At 36.7% G+C, this 18,035-nt stretch overlaps 1 protein-coding gene across 1 annotated transcript in view; it reads left to right on the top strand.

Annotated features, from left to right (window-relative positions):
- Window positions 1-18,035, top strand: part of LOC138715521 (zinc finger protein 723-like) — a 49,879-nt gene that overhangs the window by 11,674 nt on the left and 20,170 nt on the right. The window contains exon 3 of the mRNA XM_069848552.1: window positions 6,358-6,474. Within this exon, the coding sequence (XP_069704653.1) occupies window positions 6,358-6,474 (117 nt within the window). The remainder of the gene's footprint in view (window positions 1-6,357; window positions 6,475-18,035) is intronic.

Below are 18,035 nucleotides of genomic sequence, written 5' to 3'. Positions count from 1 at the left end.
CCTTAAATCTTTATCTTTTGGAAACAAAAATACATGTAGAAACGAACTTTTGTTATAATAATTCGATTTACAACCAGGGACACTACTCGTGCGAGGCATTTTAAAGTTAAGTCTGGTAACAACATAACAAATAACACTTTCAAGCTTTCCTCTGTATGAAATCAATTATAATGTCACAATTCTGTTGTTATATGCTTACATATAAACCCCTTAACGATTACACTAGAGACAAATGATACAAGAAACACCCAGCAGTCACTTGAAGTACACATATATTCACAGTTGCATTAACCACTCGTTTGTCCACCATGTTTACCCACTTCCGCTTCCAGTGTCAGGTCCGGTAGTATCTTTTATTTTATTTTTATTTTATTCGGTTATTTTACGACGCTTTATCAACAGCTTAGGTTATTTAGCGTCTGAATGAGATGAAGGTGATAATGCCAGTGAAATGAGTCCGGGGTCCAACACCGAAAGTTACCCAGCATTTGCTGGGAAAACCCCGGAAAAAACCTCAACCAGGCAACTTGCCCCGACCGGGAATCGAACCCGGGCCGGTAGTATCAGGGGAGTGAAACTGAGAGAGGAGTTTCCAGTAGCAAGACTGTGCAGGCCGTTGTTTTGTTGCCTGACCACCAGAAGCGCTAAACGTTTCAGTGGAATTTTCTGATTGGATGCTAATGGGGAACGTCATTGTATGTGAGATATATCTCAAAGCCACACAGGACAACAAAATAGCCGCCACATTTCTTTTGAGATGAGAGCCTGATGACTATTTTATGAGTCGTTTGTATGTTTATGTTAATTAATATTGAAAATAAGTGAAAATTTCATCAGAGCAACTATTAGTTTATTTATACTTGTTCTGTTGAAATTGTTACTTACTATCTTAAGTATACACACAAAAATAATAACATTCATCTTTAACAATCTTCATAATTTGATCAATAAAACCATCGAAATCGCGCTCAAATTTTCAGACATTAAGCTTCACAGCCAGACCACCAGGAGCGCACCATTTGTTCTCTGGGTAGATTTTTTACGACTTTCTGGATTTAAAAAAAAAATATGTTCTCTGTTGTACTCTGCTGCTCTTAACCATGTACCCCACTGGGTAAGAATTGGCTGAGGTGGCAGAGGAATATATGGGAGCTCTTCTCTGAAAGCCTGTATCCTTGATGGTGCCTCCACGAAAACTTTCTTCACTATAGAGGTTAATGTAATGACCCTAGAAAGTTCTACATTTACTACTTGTTCTGCTACGCAGTTCATACCATGGAAGGGCTAGACACGTAACACGTAACATGAAAGGATAGAACAACCTGAGCAACACCATTGCAGCAACCATGTGTGCTGTGGCATCTGTTTAAGCGAGCTGTACTTTATTTTTGTCAACATTATTTGTATATAGTACTTTCTTTCAGTTCATTGTTGACAAATTTTGCAGTTGTTTCCTGGTTTGTCGTAGGAAGTTGCTTTGTGCATATCAAGTAAGCTCAGAATGGTGCATCTTGATTCAATTCCCCGACAACTAAATTCGCAATGCATCGACCAAGATCGTCAGTCTTTTCGTCAACTGATATACAGATATGAGCCGTTTTGAGCAGAAGTGGTATAAGTAAAAATTGCGTAATGACGTTTAAAGTAAAAATTCTGTAAAATACAGCCTGAACTAACAATTAATATGTCCTCCGTGCTATCCACTGACTACTAATAGACTAAATAAATTGAATATTAATTGCTACTTTGTGCTGTATTTTACTTCAACCCAGATTACCTAATTGTGACTTACACCACTTCTGCTCTGAACGGCTCATGTGAGTCTCCAATATCTTGTTGGATTCTATTCATTGCGTCATTGTAGGCTGAATCCAAGTAATTTTTTCGCACTGTTGACTCAGAATGGACTGGTTGGTGGCAGTATTTTCCATGAAACACTTTGAATGCTGCATTTTCTAGTTTCTGGAATGGAATGTTAGCTACCACAATGGCATGACATAAGTCACTATAAAACTGATTCTTTTTGCAGCATTCTTCAGATAAATGTCAAAAGAGTTTGCTTTTGAGTTTGGATTTGTTTGGCATTTGCCTTATGTAATGCTTCTTGTGTATTCTGAATTAAGTGAGATTTTTTATCATTCGAAAACATAAAAAAGTATTCTATACAGAGTGCAGATAGCAAGCTATTTTATAATTAATTTAGATAATTTGAAACTAATGTCATCTGCTTGATATTTGCTTACTTTAATATTAGGCCTAATGCATTCATATAATGTCGTCAAAAGAAAATCGTAATTTTGAAATAAAGTCAAGAAGTAACTAAGAAAAAATAGAACATAACTAAACTCTTTGTCTCATGTTTGGTAGAATATAGTTTTACATCTGTCAAAAAGTTCGGAAATTCTTGAAGCCACTGCCTTATACCGTAGCCCTCAAAAGTACACCATGTCCCGCTTAGAGGGATCGAGAAATAAGTACTTACTTACTGGCTTTTAAGGAACCCGAAGGTTCATTGCTGCCCTCACATAAGCCCGCCATTGGTCCCTATCCTGAGCAAGATTAATCCAGTCTCTACCATCATATCCCACCTCCCTCAAATTCATTTTAATTTTATCTTCCCACCTACGTCTCGGCCTCCCCAAAGGTCTTTTTCCCTCTGGCCTCCCAACTAACACTCTATATGCATTTCTGGATTCGCCCATACGGACTACATGTCCTGCTCATCTCAAACGTCTGGATTTAATGTTCCTAATTATGTCAGGTGAAGAATACAATGCGTGCAGCTCTGCGTTGTGTAACTTTCTCCATTCTCCTGTAACTTTATCCCTCTTAGCCCCAAATATTTTCCTAAGAATCTTATTCTCAAACACCCTTGCTAATTTAAAGTATAAATAATGGTTTTATAACATAACTTTTGTATAACTTTATGTAAAATCTTTCCGAGTTTCGGAGAATGATCACTGCAACTCGATATGTACACCTCAAGCTACCCTGAAGACATCTAAAAGGTACTCATTCTTCTGGCAAGTGTTCCATAACTTTTGTGAGGTGATTAGCTCATCTGCATTTATAATGCGTTCTCTCAATTTTTCCAAAGTGTCAACTGTATCACGTTGATGCACAACACTTGTCACAAAGCTCCAGGGGAAGGTCAAAGGGCATCAAGTCGGTTGACCTAGGTGGCCAGGCAAGGGTTCTCCTCTTCCGATCAACCTGTTGGGAAAGTTTGCATTGAAGAAGCCACGCACTGCTCCATAGTAATGGGGTGGCACCCCATGTTGCTGAAAAACCGATTCTGGGAAGAATTGATCAACAACAAAAGTCCTACAACATGTCCAGATACACATTCCCTGTGACTGTCGCCTCGATGAAGGAGAATGGTCCAATGACGTAATGTTCTACTGAATGGTGCCAGGCTTGTTTCCATGATAAATGTTAGTGTGCATGCGCATGAACATGCAGCTGTTTTTAAACCATTGGTGCATAAACTTGGACAGTTTCTGAATCTTGTCAGATGTAAATCACAATGATATCTTCATTGATTTTAAATGGTGAGCATTTATTTCTCGATCCCTCTAAGCGGGACATGGTGTATTTTGTAGATGGCATATGTCACAATTATATAGAGATAAGTATTGAATAGCAAAAAATTCCAGTGGATAATTGAAATGTATGCATTTCTAATCCATTTAGTACGAAAATACATTTAGTTTAAAAAGAGTAATCTTGCATAAATAGTAATTGAGAATTCTTCTGCATCAAAAATAATTTGTGAGTCCAAGTATATAACAGTAAAACAAAAATATTCTGGACCTGAGAAAAAAATCAGTATTTCGTTGCACACCCCCAGCTTTGATCACAGCAGCACATCTGTTTGCATTGAATTCACAAGATTTTGTAATCACTCGAGTGGAAGTTGTGACCATTCTTCTAATAAGGCAGTAAAGAACTGATCCTTATTTGTGTAACTTCTACGATGAACACATCGAAATTCTTGCCAGAGATGTTCAATAGGATCAAGATCTGGACTCTGGCTTGGCCAATCCAAAAGTTTAATTTTTCTATCTGCAAAGAATTTTTTTAAATGGCCGGAAGTGCGTTTTGAATCATTGTCCTGCTGAAAAGTCCAATCACGTGGCATATTATTCCTTCCATATGGAACCATATTCTTTTCTAAAATGTCACTATACACGAAACTATCCATAGTCCCTTCTATTTGGACTATAGGATCAACTCCACTTCTAGTAAAATATCCCCACACCATGATGCTAACATCACCATGCTTAATGTCTGTACCTGGTATCTTTTGTTGCCTGTTTGGTTCTTTGGTTGACGTACATACTGCACACTATCAGAAGAAAATAAATTTACTCTCATCACTCCATAACACCTTATACCAGTCTGAAGTGTTCCATGTTTGATACAGTTTTGCGAACTCTAATCTTGCCTTCCAATTTTTTGGATTTATGAGTGGTTTTCGTGATGGTCGTCTGCTATTGAAATCACCAGAGACATGTAGGTTCAGTCCCTGGTGCTGCTCTAGATCATCCCTAATTTGTCGAGCCAATTTTCATGGATTAGCAACTGACTGCTTACAAGTCATTCTGTTCTCCCTCACTGTTTTTTTTTTGAGAACGACCAGACTTTGGCTTATTGTCTACTGACCCTTCTGGTTTTTGCCATCGACTCCACTCACGAGTTGTGATATACCGAAATCTTTAGCAACGATGGACTGGAATTTTCCCTTCTTCAAAACGTTTAAAACAGCTTGTCTCGTATCCACAGAATATTCCAAACAAGCAACCACAGCAACGTGATGCTATTCATAGAATGACACGGCTGTGCTTTGCGTTGTTGTAAGTGCACGCAAACAGTACTGACAACATAAAACCTTAACTACAAAATAATTTTGAGCACTACTGTACGATTTGCTATGGAACTCACTACTTTTAGCATTGTCACCAATGCACTGACATGAAACATCTTACATACAGTTGGAAACTGAATTTCAAATCTTTAGCGTATTTAAATTACCAAACTGTTGGTTGCACCCATTGTTGTCAGTAAAGTTAGCTAGATTCAGTCAATAATAGAAGCACTCCTCCACTCATAGAGATAGAGAGAGCGAGAGAGGGAGGGAGTAATAGAAAAGAGAAAAGACGTTGTGTGGTTCTTATATTGTAGCACTTGGATTTTTTTTTAAATAACACTTCGCAGAGAAGGAAAAAAAAATATATTAAAATTTCGCTGTCCAGAGTGAAATAGGCAAAAATAGGTAAAAACGTCAAAATAGTCATTAGGCACTATGAGGTAGCATTTTTTAAACATAAATGTCCATACAACATGTAAATACTACGTCCCTAAATTATAGTTATGTTATCAGTAGAAAAATAGATTTTTTCCTAAAGATCCATGGTCTATTTATTTGAACTAAATTAGTATGCAATTATTTTTTAGTTCAATTTACTGTCGAAAATGACAGAAAAAATTGTTTGAATCATTGCTAAGGTATATTTTCGTTTTTTTAATTTATGATTTGAATAGATCCAAAGCAACAGTAGAAGAATGAGTCGAATATAGGTAAATAAAGTAATATATTTCTTAAATTAAATTAATACATATGAATACACTTTTTAGTTGGTGTTTTAACGACGCTGTATCAACTACTAGGTTATTTAGCGTCAATGGGATTGGTGATAGCGAGATGATATTTGGCGAGATGAAACCGAGGATTCGCCATAGATTACCTGACATTCGTCTTGTGATTGGGGAAAACCTAAAAAAAAATCCAACCTGGTAATTAGCCCAAATGGGAGTGAAACCCTCGCTCGAGCGCAACTCTGGATTGGCAGGCAAGTCCCTTAGCTGATTGAGCTATGTCGGTGGCTGAATACATTTTGACCAGTGCTGGTCGGTAAATCCTGACATTTACTGTTACCACCATATTTTGTAAGATTTTCGAGTTTTATCATCTCGTAATGGTAAGTGTTAGGTTATTCTTGTAAATTTTAAGATTCACTTTTTTAATAGATTTATGTTTCGTAGGTGTACATTTTAGATATTGGTTTGTCCTGAAGGGTGAAATTATAGAAGACACTAAAGATGCTGTACTTGGATGATCTTTTGCATTCTCTGTTATGAATTATCCATCTTTCTAATAATTGCGCTTTTATTTAGTTTCAGAAGTAATATTATGTGAAGATTAAGATCTGGGCCTATTTCGTCATCATTTTTTTCATAATATAATGCATATGCAGTTGGTTTTATTCAAGGGCACTCTATAGCTTGTAAATTTTGAAATTATCTTGTAACAGCCTGTAATAGATTGCTTACCTAACATGTCTTTGGGTTCTGCAGGAACTGAATTTTTTGGAGCATCATGTGACTGCGATAAAGGAGGAGTATGTGGACCACGGCCGTGATCTCACATCTAAGATGGAAGCTCCGGCGACTATTGTGAAATATGAACCTGAGGTGGGTATGCCACAGGGAATACTCTGTGTATCTAACTCGCATTTTGTTTGTCCCCTTACAACTGCACTTGCACCACCTTTTAGTCTATGAATGTCGTCACCCTGTTTATTATTAATTATGTCTTGTTGCAGAGAAGTGCAAATTGTTAACTGCTGTCCGATACTTCCTTGCTGCACTTGTCCGTAAAGACAGATTCCTGCAATGTATAGGATAATGTGTTGTACTTAAGGGGACACTGAACTTAAAAATTGGAGAAAAAGTGTCATAGAAATGAAAAATTAAATTTCTACACTAATTTACGTGACAGAACTAAATCAATACGCAGAATTCTTCCCCTGTTCATTGAGAAGTCACAGTAAAATACACAAAGCCAAAAAATAAAAAATGATAATTAAAAGTGATATTTCAATTAATGATTGATTAAAAATTGAAATATTTTTTATTTTGAAAAGTATTGGATCTAATGAGCTGAGATTTTGCATGATACTTTCCATGTGTATATTAAACTTTTTCTCCAAATTTGAAAAAGATTGGTCAAATAGGAAAAAAGTTCCAAAATATAGTTGAGTGTCCCCTTAAGGACACAAAATTATTTTCTTCCTCTGTTTCATTGTGTCTACATTCACAATTTGTTTAAAAGTACACACATCAAAATTGTCTAAGGAACAGATGACTTTATTAATAAAATTCTTTCCAAACCCAAATAAGTACTAAGCATTGGGCACACATAAGTGAGTTATTCATTTATCTATGCACCAGACACCATAGCAGCCAGTGTTTTTATTTATTTATATTATTACATTAATAAAATCATGAAACCTTCACTAGTACAAAGACACACAAGAATAGGCTTGTATAAAACCTTAGCACAGCCAGTATTAAGCTATGGTAGCGAAGCGTGGACTGTGAAGAATAAAGATGTCAGTAGAATAACAGCAAGTGAGATGAGGTTCATGAGAGCAACAGCTGGATATACTCGCTGGGATCATAAAAAAAATGAGGACCTAATGCAAGAACTTCAAATAGAACCCATTATGCAGTTCATCAGCAAATATCAACTTCAGTGGAAGGGTCATCTCGAACAAATGAATCGATGCAGAATTCCAAAAGCACTGCTTCATTACCATCCATATGGCAAAAGATCTCTAGGCCGTCCAAAGAAGAGATGGACTGAAAATTCTAGTTTGAGACCGTAACAGGCCACTTGGCCTAATACTTGTTAGGAAGATGATGATGATGATGACATTGGAATTTCTTATTTTAGTGCGTCAGATAGGGTGATTAGTTCATATGTAACTGAGAATTAGGATAACTTCAACAATGTAAAACATTAAAAAAATAGTAGAAATGAATTCTCGTCGTCATTTAAGCCGCGATGACATATTTAGAGCAGTTGGTGTAATTGAAAATGGTGGAACACAAGCTGCCGCAGCGAGGGCTCTGAATACTGGAAGAGGCGAAATATCCAGAATGTGGAGTCGATACCGTGAATTTGGTAGTCAAGAAGAACAACATCCAGGGAAACCGAGAATTACTACTGCCGCACAAGACAGTTTTCTGTGCCTAAAATTACAATACTCCTCCTCATATCCTGCTACTGTAGGTGGGGCAGACGAAATTACAGCCACCACTGTCCAGGGTAGTGAAATGACGTAGTATGTACTGCTATTCACAATCTGTAATGTTGCTAATGTTGAATTTTCATTTTTATTTAAAAAAAAAAGTAATAATATCTCAATAGATAGTTGTCTTACATAAAACATTGTTTGATAAAATTTGTTCCTATTGACCTGTTCTATAACATGTTTGAAACAATTTATGGGTCTCCTTCCAATGTATGAAGTTATCCTCTCTGACTTCATGGAAGGGAAATAATTCCGAATTCAAATAGACAGCACACTGTCCAAATATTTGAAGAAAATTCCACGTAGTATGGGTAAGTATTCTTCATTTCTCCACTCTAGTTATTGATATAACCATTTTCTGCTTTCTAAATTTTGAACACTTCAGTTTACACTACATCTCTCCTTGTGTACCATCAATCAGAAGAGAATTTATACCAGCCATCAGTGGATTTTCTCCTTGGGCGCATTGCAATGGATTTAAAATGTCTACTTTGACGATGCATTGTGTCTGTTTTTACAATCTCTGTTGTGAATTCACTAAGATCCTGTAGAATTACAGCATAGAGACACTGGGAGATTTCAGGGTCTGAAATTTGATTATTCGTTAACGTGGGATATGTACATATATGGAATGTAAGAAGGAGGGAAATGTAATTAAATATTGTGACTTTTAATTCAAACAATAATGTAACTTTTATTCACAACAATAATGGCTTTCTATTTCTGAATTTAAACACTCCCATCAACAATGGGTATTTCACTCCACACAGCAACACAGTATTCGTTATTGCACTTCACAGACGACAATGACAATTCACTTGGATTATTGAGAACAACAATGTACTGCTAATCTCAACTAATGTTCACAAAGCACTATTTACAACACAAAACTGTCAGTTCTCAGTTCACAGTTCTTTTGCCTTGGCTAGTTCTTCTAGCTCATTCACTCAAGTTCACAGTATATCGAACCCAAGACTTCCAGAGACAGTACACGAACTTCGAACTTTCGGATAAAGTTCACTGCACACCGAACCAAAGACTCCTGGGTACGTTGCTTCCATCTGGACGCTCACTGCTGCTTCACAAACTCACTCAAGTCGCTCCCCGGTCTCGAAGGCTGGCTTCCTCGCTCACAGCTGCTTCACCAAACTGACTGGCTTTGGCCTTCTTTGTGTCTTCTATTTATTACTAAATTACACGTTCTCGTCTTTTGATTTCTGGATGTTTCGTTACAACAATCGGCTCGCGTAGCTTTTCAAAACTTCCAGCTTCCCCATCTTGCTTCGTGCCGGCCAGACTTCCTTCCCTCCGCCATGCCGCGCCCCCAGTGCTCACCGACACTGGCCTTGTCTCTCGCGCCTCCTGCGCGCCCTCCCTTCTGTAGGACGTGCTTTCGATTCTCGACACGGCTGTCACAATATATACTGTTAGAAGTGATGTGGTACAGACTCCATATTTAGGGTTTACAAGTTTTATATTGCCCTTGGCAGAGTTATCTTATGTTTTTTTTAAGAATATTACTGCCCCTTATTATTTATCTTCGACAACTGTTATATCTTAAAGTATGTCAGCTGCTTGTTTTACTTAATTTTCATTGTTGTAACCTCTAGGCGAATAGTTTCGACATATTTGTGAGATTGCCAGCTATTCCACATCTGGCAAATTTCTAGTATCGATAATTTATGACAATCTGAAGTATGTAGAGGGTCTCTGTTAGCTTTACTGTACACAGTTTGATCTGGAGGGAGTTTAATTTATTCCTTATTCACTCCATTCGACACTTTGCATCTGAAAATTAATGAATCTTATTAGTTGCCAATGCTGCCTTTCATATTCCACAAGCACCTTATTTTACAACTTGCTCTTGCTTTTTGTATCCTATATTTCTGTAGCTGACTCATTGTATGGCTTTTAGAGAATCTGAGAATTCATTGCCGCCCTCACATAAGCCCGTTATCCATCTCTGTCCTGAGCAAGATAATCCAGTCTCTATCATCATATCCCACCTCCCTCAAATCCATTTTAATATTGTCATCCCACCTATGTCTCGGCCTCCCCAAAGGTCTTTTTCCCTCTGGCCTACCAACTAACATTCTGTATGCATTTCTGGATTAGCCCATATGTGCTATTTGCCCTGCCCATCTCAAATGTCTGGATTTAATGTTGGTTCTTAATTATGTCAGTTGAATACAATATGTCCAGTTCTGCATTGTGTAACTTTCTCCATTCTTATGTAACTTCTTAGCCCCAAATATTTTCCAAAGCACCTTATTCTAAAATACCTTTAACATCTGTTCCTCTCTCAGAGTGAGAGTCCAAGTTTCACAACCATACAGAACAACTGGTAATATAACCAGTTTCATAAATTCTAACTTTCAGATTTTTTGACAGCAGACTGGATGACAAAAGCTTCTCAACTGAATAATAATAGACATTCCCCATATTTATTCTGCGTTTAATTTCCTCCCAAGTGTCATTTCTGTTTGTTACTGTTCCTGCAGGATATTTGAATTTTTCCAACTCTTCAAAGAATAAATTTCCAATTTTTACATGTCTATTTCGTACAATATTTGGCCACGAGACATAATCATATACTTTGTTTTTTCGGAATTTACTTCCAAAACTCTCTTCTTACTTGCTTCAAGTAAAATTTCCGTGTTTTCCCTAATAGTTTCTGGAGTTTTCCCTAACATATTTACGTCATCCGCATAGATAAGAAGCTGATATAACCTGTTCAATTCCAAACCCTCACTGTTTTCCTGGAGGGTAAATGCGAATACATTGAATAAGCAGTTGCAGACAGCTGATAAGGGGTGAAAGTTCTAACAACCCATCACTATAAAAAATAGCTTGTTACGAAACCACTACATATCAAATTAAAACCATAGAAAATACAACATGATACTTGAAGGAGGTCCACAGACTCGCAGAATCATTCTCCAAACTAAGCTGAAATATGCAGACTACTTGTCTCCGATTAGATGCTATTGGACATAACATAATAAGTGTAAAAGGGAAACAACATGCCCTCTGTGCACAGACTTAACGAATGCAACACTCAAGCATCAGAATACAAGTTCACAAATTGCTCAGCCTTTAATAGCTACAGCAAGACAGAAAAGATAGGTGAGAACCACTCATCACTAAGCAGAGATTGTCCAAGCCTACAAGATAAACATTGACTACTGACATGGAGACAAGATATCTGCAGAAAAAGACAAATCACTGCAAAACTGAAAATGAGATGAAATGTTTTCAAATAAACCTCCAACATTCAAAAGCCGCAACTGCCAGTGTGATGAAGCTAATCGAAATAGAGAATCCGGACATCATTTTCATCCAGGAACCATACTTATATCACAATAAAACTGCTGGAATCTTCAAAAGATACAGGATATTTAACTTAGGCATAGGGAGAGATAGGACAGCCGTAATTATCACAAACAATAAACTAGATGCCATACTTAGTAGACAGTTGTCGAATCAAGACACTGTAACATTAGAAATAATACATGGACAACATAAACTCTGTGCACTCAATATATACTTCCACATAGACCATCCTATAGAAAGCAACTTAATGAAAGTAGATGAACTATTAGAATTCGTTAAAGCAGAAAGAGTCTTAATAGCAATGAACACCAACGCAAAATCTACAACATGATATGACCACGTCAAACAGAAGAGGCAGGGAACTAGAAGAACACATCGGAAGAAAACAGCTCTACATAGTAAATGAGGAGAGTGAAAGATTTACCTTCCAGAGTAGCAGAGGGTCCAGCAACATAGACTTAACTGTCACCAACAACAAGCTTGTAGCTGCTGTGAGCGATTGGGAGATAAGCCCTGAAGGAAGTTGTTCCGACCACAATATTCTCAAGTATAATATATTTCATAACGTCCAATATAACATGAGCAACTATCAAGCATTACGATTTATAGTGAAAGAAGAAAAATGGCATACCTTTGACCTTAATCTAATTGAAATTGTACCAAAAACATTTAATATTGTGGAAATAGAGAAGAAATCAATAAATACCTGACTAAACTAGCTTCAGAAACAACTAAACTGGAAACCTTTGTTGAAAAATTCTTCAGCTTAATTCAATCAGCTTGCAAAAATCTTTCAAAACTACAAATATAGCAAAGATCAAGACAAGTAGGAAATCAGTCCCATGGTGTACTCAAACACTCACAATAAATAGGAAAAGGGTGAACGCTCTAAGAAGATTATACCAAAGAACAAAGAACAATGAGGAACTACGGGAAACCAGGAAACGTACATATTTCGAAGAGAAGAGAAAATATTAGCTTGAAATTAGAAAAGAAAAAATCAACTCTTGGAAAGAATTCTGTAATGTAAGAGCATCCAATTAATCCATGGTCACAAATATATAAATTGGCAACTGGAAAACTCCGAACCAATAGCAGTATAACTTCAATGCAAAAATCTGACGGCACAAAAACAACAAATCTAATTGACACAATGAATCAAATTCTCGATCACGTAATCACAGAGGATAAAGAGGAAGATAACAACACAAAACCATTAGAAAGGAGATAGACGAACCAATTAATACTAATGATGATAGAGAATTTACGGCAGAAGAAATAAGAAAAATGATTGAAAGCTTCAACAGCAAGAAAGCACCAGGCCTAGATGGAATTACAAGAGAAGTACTTCTGCGTACATTCAAAATTCTTCCTACCACTCTAACGATAATATAATATAATGAATGCTTAAGCAGAGGATGCTTTTCCAAAATATGGAAAACAGCAAATATAATTCTAACAACGAAACCAGAGAAGGAAACCAACATGAATTCATCTAAGTATTGACCCGTAAGCTTACTAAATTCTGGAGGAAAGGCTCTAGAAAAACTTCTTAATAGAATAAACTACCACCTGTACACAAATGAAATACTGAAACAAAATCAGAATAAAAACTGTTTATGTGCCACCTAAGGGAGATAAATTAAAATACTAAAATCATTAATTACTGGAAGAACTTCATTTCTTAGAATCAATTGTTTCAAATCACTTTTACATCAGACAGTCCTGAAATTCAGAAAATATCACGAACATAATACAGTTTGACATGAACATAAAAAAAGAATAAAAAATTCTTCCTCAATATTTGTAAAAATTCAACCGAAGTAATTGTGTAAATAATAGGTAACATTCTTTGATTTACTCCTATGTAATATTGAATCACAAAGGTAATGTTCGTTAATGCTATCGCTCTTGATCAGCTTTCTTTTATGTTGAGAGAACCCTTTCCTTAATCCTGCATATATCTTGTGCAGGAATTGCACATCAGTGTAACCGACCTTCCCTATGCTGACATGGTGGTTCGAACTGTTTCTGCAGATTGAAACAAGAAAACTCAATTGTACATTACATGGTTATTGTAGAAAACAATTTTTTAATGGAAATAAGACTCCTAAACACATATTGATTGAAAAATGTAGTAAAAATACGAGGGTCACTTTAAAAGTAATGCACAACATTTTTTAAATATATTTTTTATTATGCATCTTTGTAATTTATGGAGGTCATAGGTACATCCTTCTCGCTTGTATTCAAATTTAATTTAAGTCGTTCCCATGAGTGGCGCCATGATAGTACTCGTTCAAGATGTCTGCTGTACTTGACATTCGTCAGAAGCAACGTGCTGTTATCGAGTTCCTGTGCTGTGAGAACGAGACAGTGGGAAACATTCACAAGAGGTTGAAAAATTTGTATGGAGATGTAGCTGTCGATCGCAGTACAGTTGTCAGTGGGCAAGCAGATTATCTGGTGAAAGAGGGCATGTCACTATTCGGGATATTTCTCGCAACGGCAGACCCTGCATTGCACCAAGTTCTGACAATGTGCAGCGCGTTTACAACATGATTGTGGCTGACAAATGCATAACAATGAAAGAATTGTCACTCAGAGTTGGAGTAGAAGATGCAAGTATGTGCATAATACGAGTATTGAAACAGTTGGAGTTAAAAAAGGTTTGTGCCTGGTGGGTTCCTAGGACGTTGACAGAAGCCCACAGAGAAACCTGAAAAAGTGTGCAGCGAACTTTTGGACCAGTATGAGAATGATGGAGATGACTTTCTTGCAAGAATTGTGACAGGAGATGAAATAGTCACAAAACCACAGACCAAATCAGAAAACTTGGATGGACAACACTGAAACATCCTACTTACAGTCCTGATCTGGCACCATGCGATTGCCATTTCTCTGGTAAACTGAAGGAATCCCTTTGCAGAAAGAGGTTTGAAGATGACAACTCCCTCGTGCTGAAGAGTGGCTCAGACGTGTTGGTCCAGACTTGTACTGTGCAGGTATACAGGCCGTCATTCCAAGGTGGCGTAAGGCAGTTGAAAGGGACGGGGACCATGTGAAAAAGTGACATTTTATTCCCAAAGGATGTATCAACATTCTGTAAAAATAGCAAAGTTGTAGGATAAAAATGTAATTTTTAAATAAATGTTTTGCATTACTTTTGGAGTGACCCTCATATTACAACGAAGTTCACTCTCTTGCTTCGTCTGATATTCTCACCTATAGGCACTTCTCCCTCCATTTTCACGGATATTAATGGGCATCATAGTGTAGTAGTTAAATATAACATTAGGGTTGCATTTAAAAAGTATTGATTATTCAATCTAACTTAAGCAAAAGGCAAATAATTGCAATCAACGTGTACAACTGCACTGCAACGGCACTGAACTGGTAGAAAGGTCGACAATAAGTCAATACTGTAAATTGGTGCTAGTTTTTCTCAGTGCAGGAAACTTGATACACAACCTTGCAATGAAAAATATTAACTGCTGTTGGACAGAGTATGGTAGGACGCGGACAAAAATGTGGACATAATACTGTTTGCCACGAACACCCAGTTTCCTGCATTCTTTTGAAGGGGATTTAACACAGACCCAAGAGTCATTCCATGTCAAATCGCACAAAATTGTACAAATTTTGACCTTCATTTTTCTGATTGCGTTTATATTTTTTTACCAACCCTATGGGTCTAATAAACCAATATGTGTATTTTTATTTCTGCCTAAGTCCACATGTATTTAAAATATTGCATGTTAAAATTCGTTAAAATGTCGCAGAATGCAATATTTGAACCGTCATATTTCTGAGGGTATTGATGTTAAAAAAAATTTTTAATGCATTTAAAAGCTTGAAATACTGTCATTTGTTAAATATTTATTAACTGATTTTAATATAATTATTACAAACATTTTTTTATGATTCAATTTTTAAAAGTTAGATATCAATGTGAAATAGCCGTATTAAAAATCTAAAAAAATGCCTACTACGTGCACTGAAGTATTCTTAATAATTGCAGGAAATATCACAACGGCATCTCTAATAGTTTAATGGAAATTTCTTGTTGTTTTTTCTGATGCCAGGCGTTCGACAATAAAGTCATTTGCCCTCTTGCACTCCAATATTTTTCAAAGATATTATCATGGTCAGCCACTGAAGCACAGATTTTGAGGTGTTCCGAATCCATTTCTTGGTTTCAGTTGCACAATGGGCAGTTAGGGGACTGATATATTCCAATTCTATGCAGGTGTTTGGCCAAACAATCATGGCCTGTTGCCAATCTAAATGCAGCTACAGATGATTTTCGTGGTAAATCGGGAATTAACTGTGGATTATGATGCAGAGAGTTCCATTTTTTTCTTTGAGATTGTGTTATCAAATTTTGTTCATTGAAGTCTAAGTATGTAGATATAATAAATCTTTTCACAGAGTAATACGTAGATTTAGTAACAGGTCTGTAAGTAGCAGTGCTGCCCTTCTTTGCTAATGCATCTGCATTCTCGTTTTCCAGGATTCTACAATGGGATGGTATCCATTGGAATACAATTCTTTTATTGAGTGATATTAATTGAGAGAGCATTTTATTTCTGCTGTTTGAGATGAAGGTGTGTGTTTAGAGACTATTGATAGAATAGCTGCTTTGGAGTCTGACAGTATAACTGCATTCTTAAATTTACTGATGTGGCATAGAAGATTCCTGAGACTTTCACTTATTGCAATGATTTCACCATCAAAACTTGTTGTTCCATATCCAAGAGATGTATAAAGTGAGAAGAGACAGCACGTAACACCTGCACTGGCACCTTGTTCTCTGGAGATCAAGGATCCGTCGGTGTATAAATGAAGCCAGTTTTGTGGAGGGTGCCTAATATTAATTGTCTCTAAAGACAACTGTTTCATTATTTCAGTGTTTCTGATTTTAGTATTTCTTCTGTTAAATTTAGATTATATTCTATATTTAATAGAGTTAAAGGATTTGGTTTAATTTGTAAGTTTTCTTTTAAATTCGGGATATTGATTTTCTGTTTTAATTCTTGAACCATGGATATGAAACTTTTTTTAGTTTTCAATCTACAGAGAGGACTGTATGAATGCCAATTGTTTCCTGGTAATCTGATAAGTTTTTCATATTGAATCAGTGCTTTTTCTTCTATTGTCATTTTGATGCTGTTAATATTAGTGAGGAATCTTATAGAATCTATTGGCGTTGTTTTGATTCCACTAGTAATAAGTCTGAGAGCTTGGTTTTGAACATATTCTATTTCCTTTTTATGAAAGGTGAAGTAATTAAAATTTCTCCGCAGTATGTCAGCACTGGCTGTATAAACATTTTGTATGTAGTGTTCAAAGTATTCCTAGAGCATCCCCATTTCTTTCCTGCTAGTCTTTTTAGAAAGGAGAATCTTTTACGAGCTTTTTCAGAAATGTGGAGTGAAAATGGCAAGTTGTAGCCGATTTAAGTGAACACCATATTTTAACGTTTTGGTGGCTACTTCATTCACACACAACCCCCAGAATGTCTGGAGGACCACACCTGCTGTTGGTTGACGGGTCCATTGGACCTAGCTGGGAGATCTTGTTGATCACCAGCTTTCCCTCCTTAAGCCACTGGAGGACGATTTTAGTGCCATAGCAGGTCAGCACTAGGAACAGAAAAGTAGAAAGAGGAGGAAGGAAAGGGAAATGAACCCCTAGGCCTCGAATGCTCTAATGCCGTCGGGGTTGAGGAAAGTAAGAGTTCAGTCAGAGGACTGGAAAGGAAAGGGTAAAGAGGGAATTAGGTATTGGATAGAGGAAAATTATACCAAATTCAGTCATTAACTCATCAAGCTGACCAGTGCTAATTGATGAATAGCCCCTCCCTTGTAAAATCATGCTTACTAACAGCTGCACCACAGGAAGGTAGGGATGGGACATTGGGTATTTGTCCAGGCTGGTTCCTTAAAGCCTTCAGTGGGAAGGATTAATGGCTCTCCCCCCTGTATCCGACAGATACCCTTTTGCAGCCAAATTAATTACTTACAAAACAATGTGTAGCAGACCAATGCAGCAGCAGTGGAACGGAAGTGTTGACTGCACACTGGGAGATTTATCAACACTGGATGATCGAGTCAACATTGCAACATTACACCCAGTACCAATCAGGTCACTCAATGAAACACTGCTACCTTGCACTTGTAGTCACTTAATATGATATCTTCAAATATTTGTACGTTTTGCATTTTAAATGTCTGTTATCATTCACGCTAACTTTTCACTTGTCTACCTTCTTTCTCAAAAGAAAATTGTTTTACTAAAGCATCAGTGTTTGACAACGAAATTAAAGAATGTAATTTTAATGTATATCAGTTATTGGTTTTGGATTGTGATATCTGGCCTGCAAATTTTCACTGTGGTTTTTGTGCTTATTCAGGAAACAAAATGACACGTTAGAAATGTTTTTAGTGCCCAATCAAACAGTTTTTTTGGTGTTATAGGTTGCAGGCTAGCTCTCGTAGCAAGTCTTTTAACAGTTCGGCTGCTATTGCACTATCAAAGTTCTGTGACAAAGATCATTTATAAAATATATATTAGAAAATATATGACAGTGTAATGGGTTTT

Source organism: Periplaneta americana, chromosome 15 (assembly GCF_040183065.1).
Source record: "Periplaneta americana isolate PAMFEO1 chromosome 15, P.americana_PAMFEO1_priV1, whole genome shotgun sequence".
NCBI classification, from domain to species: Eukaryota; Metazoa; Arthropoda; class Insecta; order Blattodea; family Blattidae; genus Periplaneta; species Periplaneta americana.
This window is presented reverse-complemented; position numbering and strand designations above follow the sequence as displayed.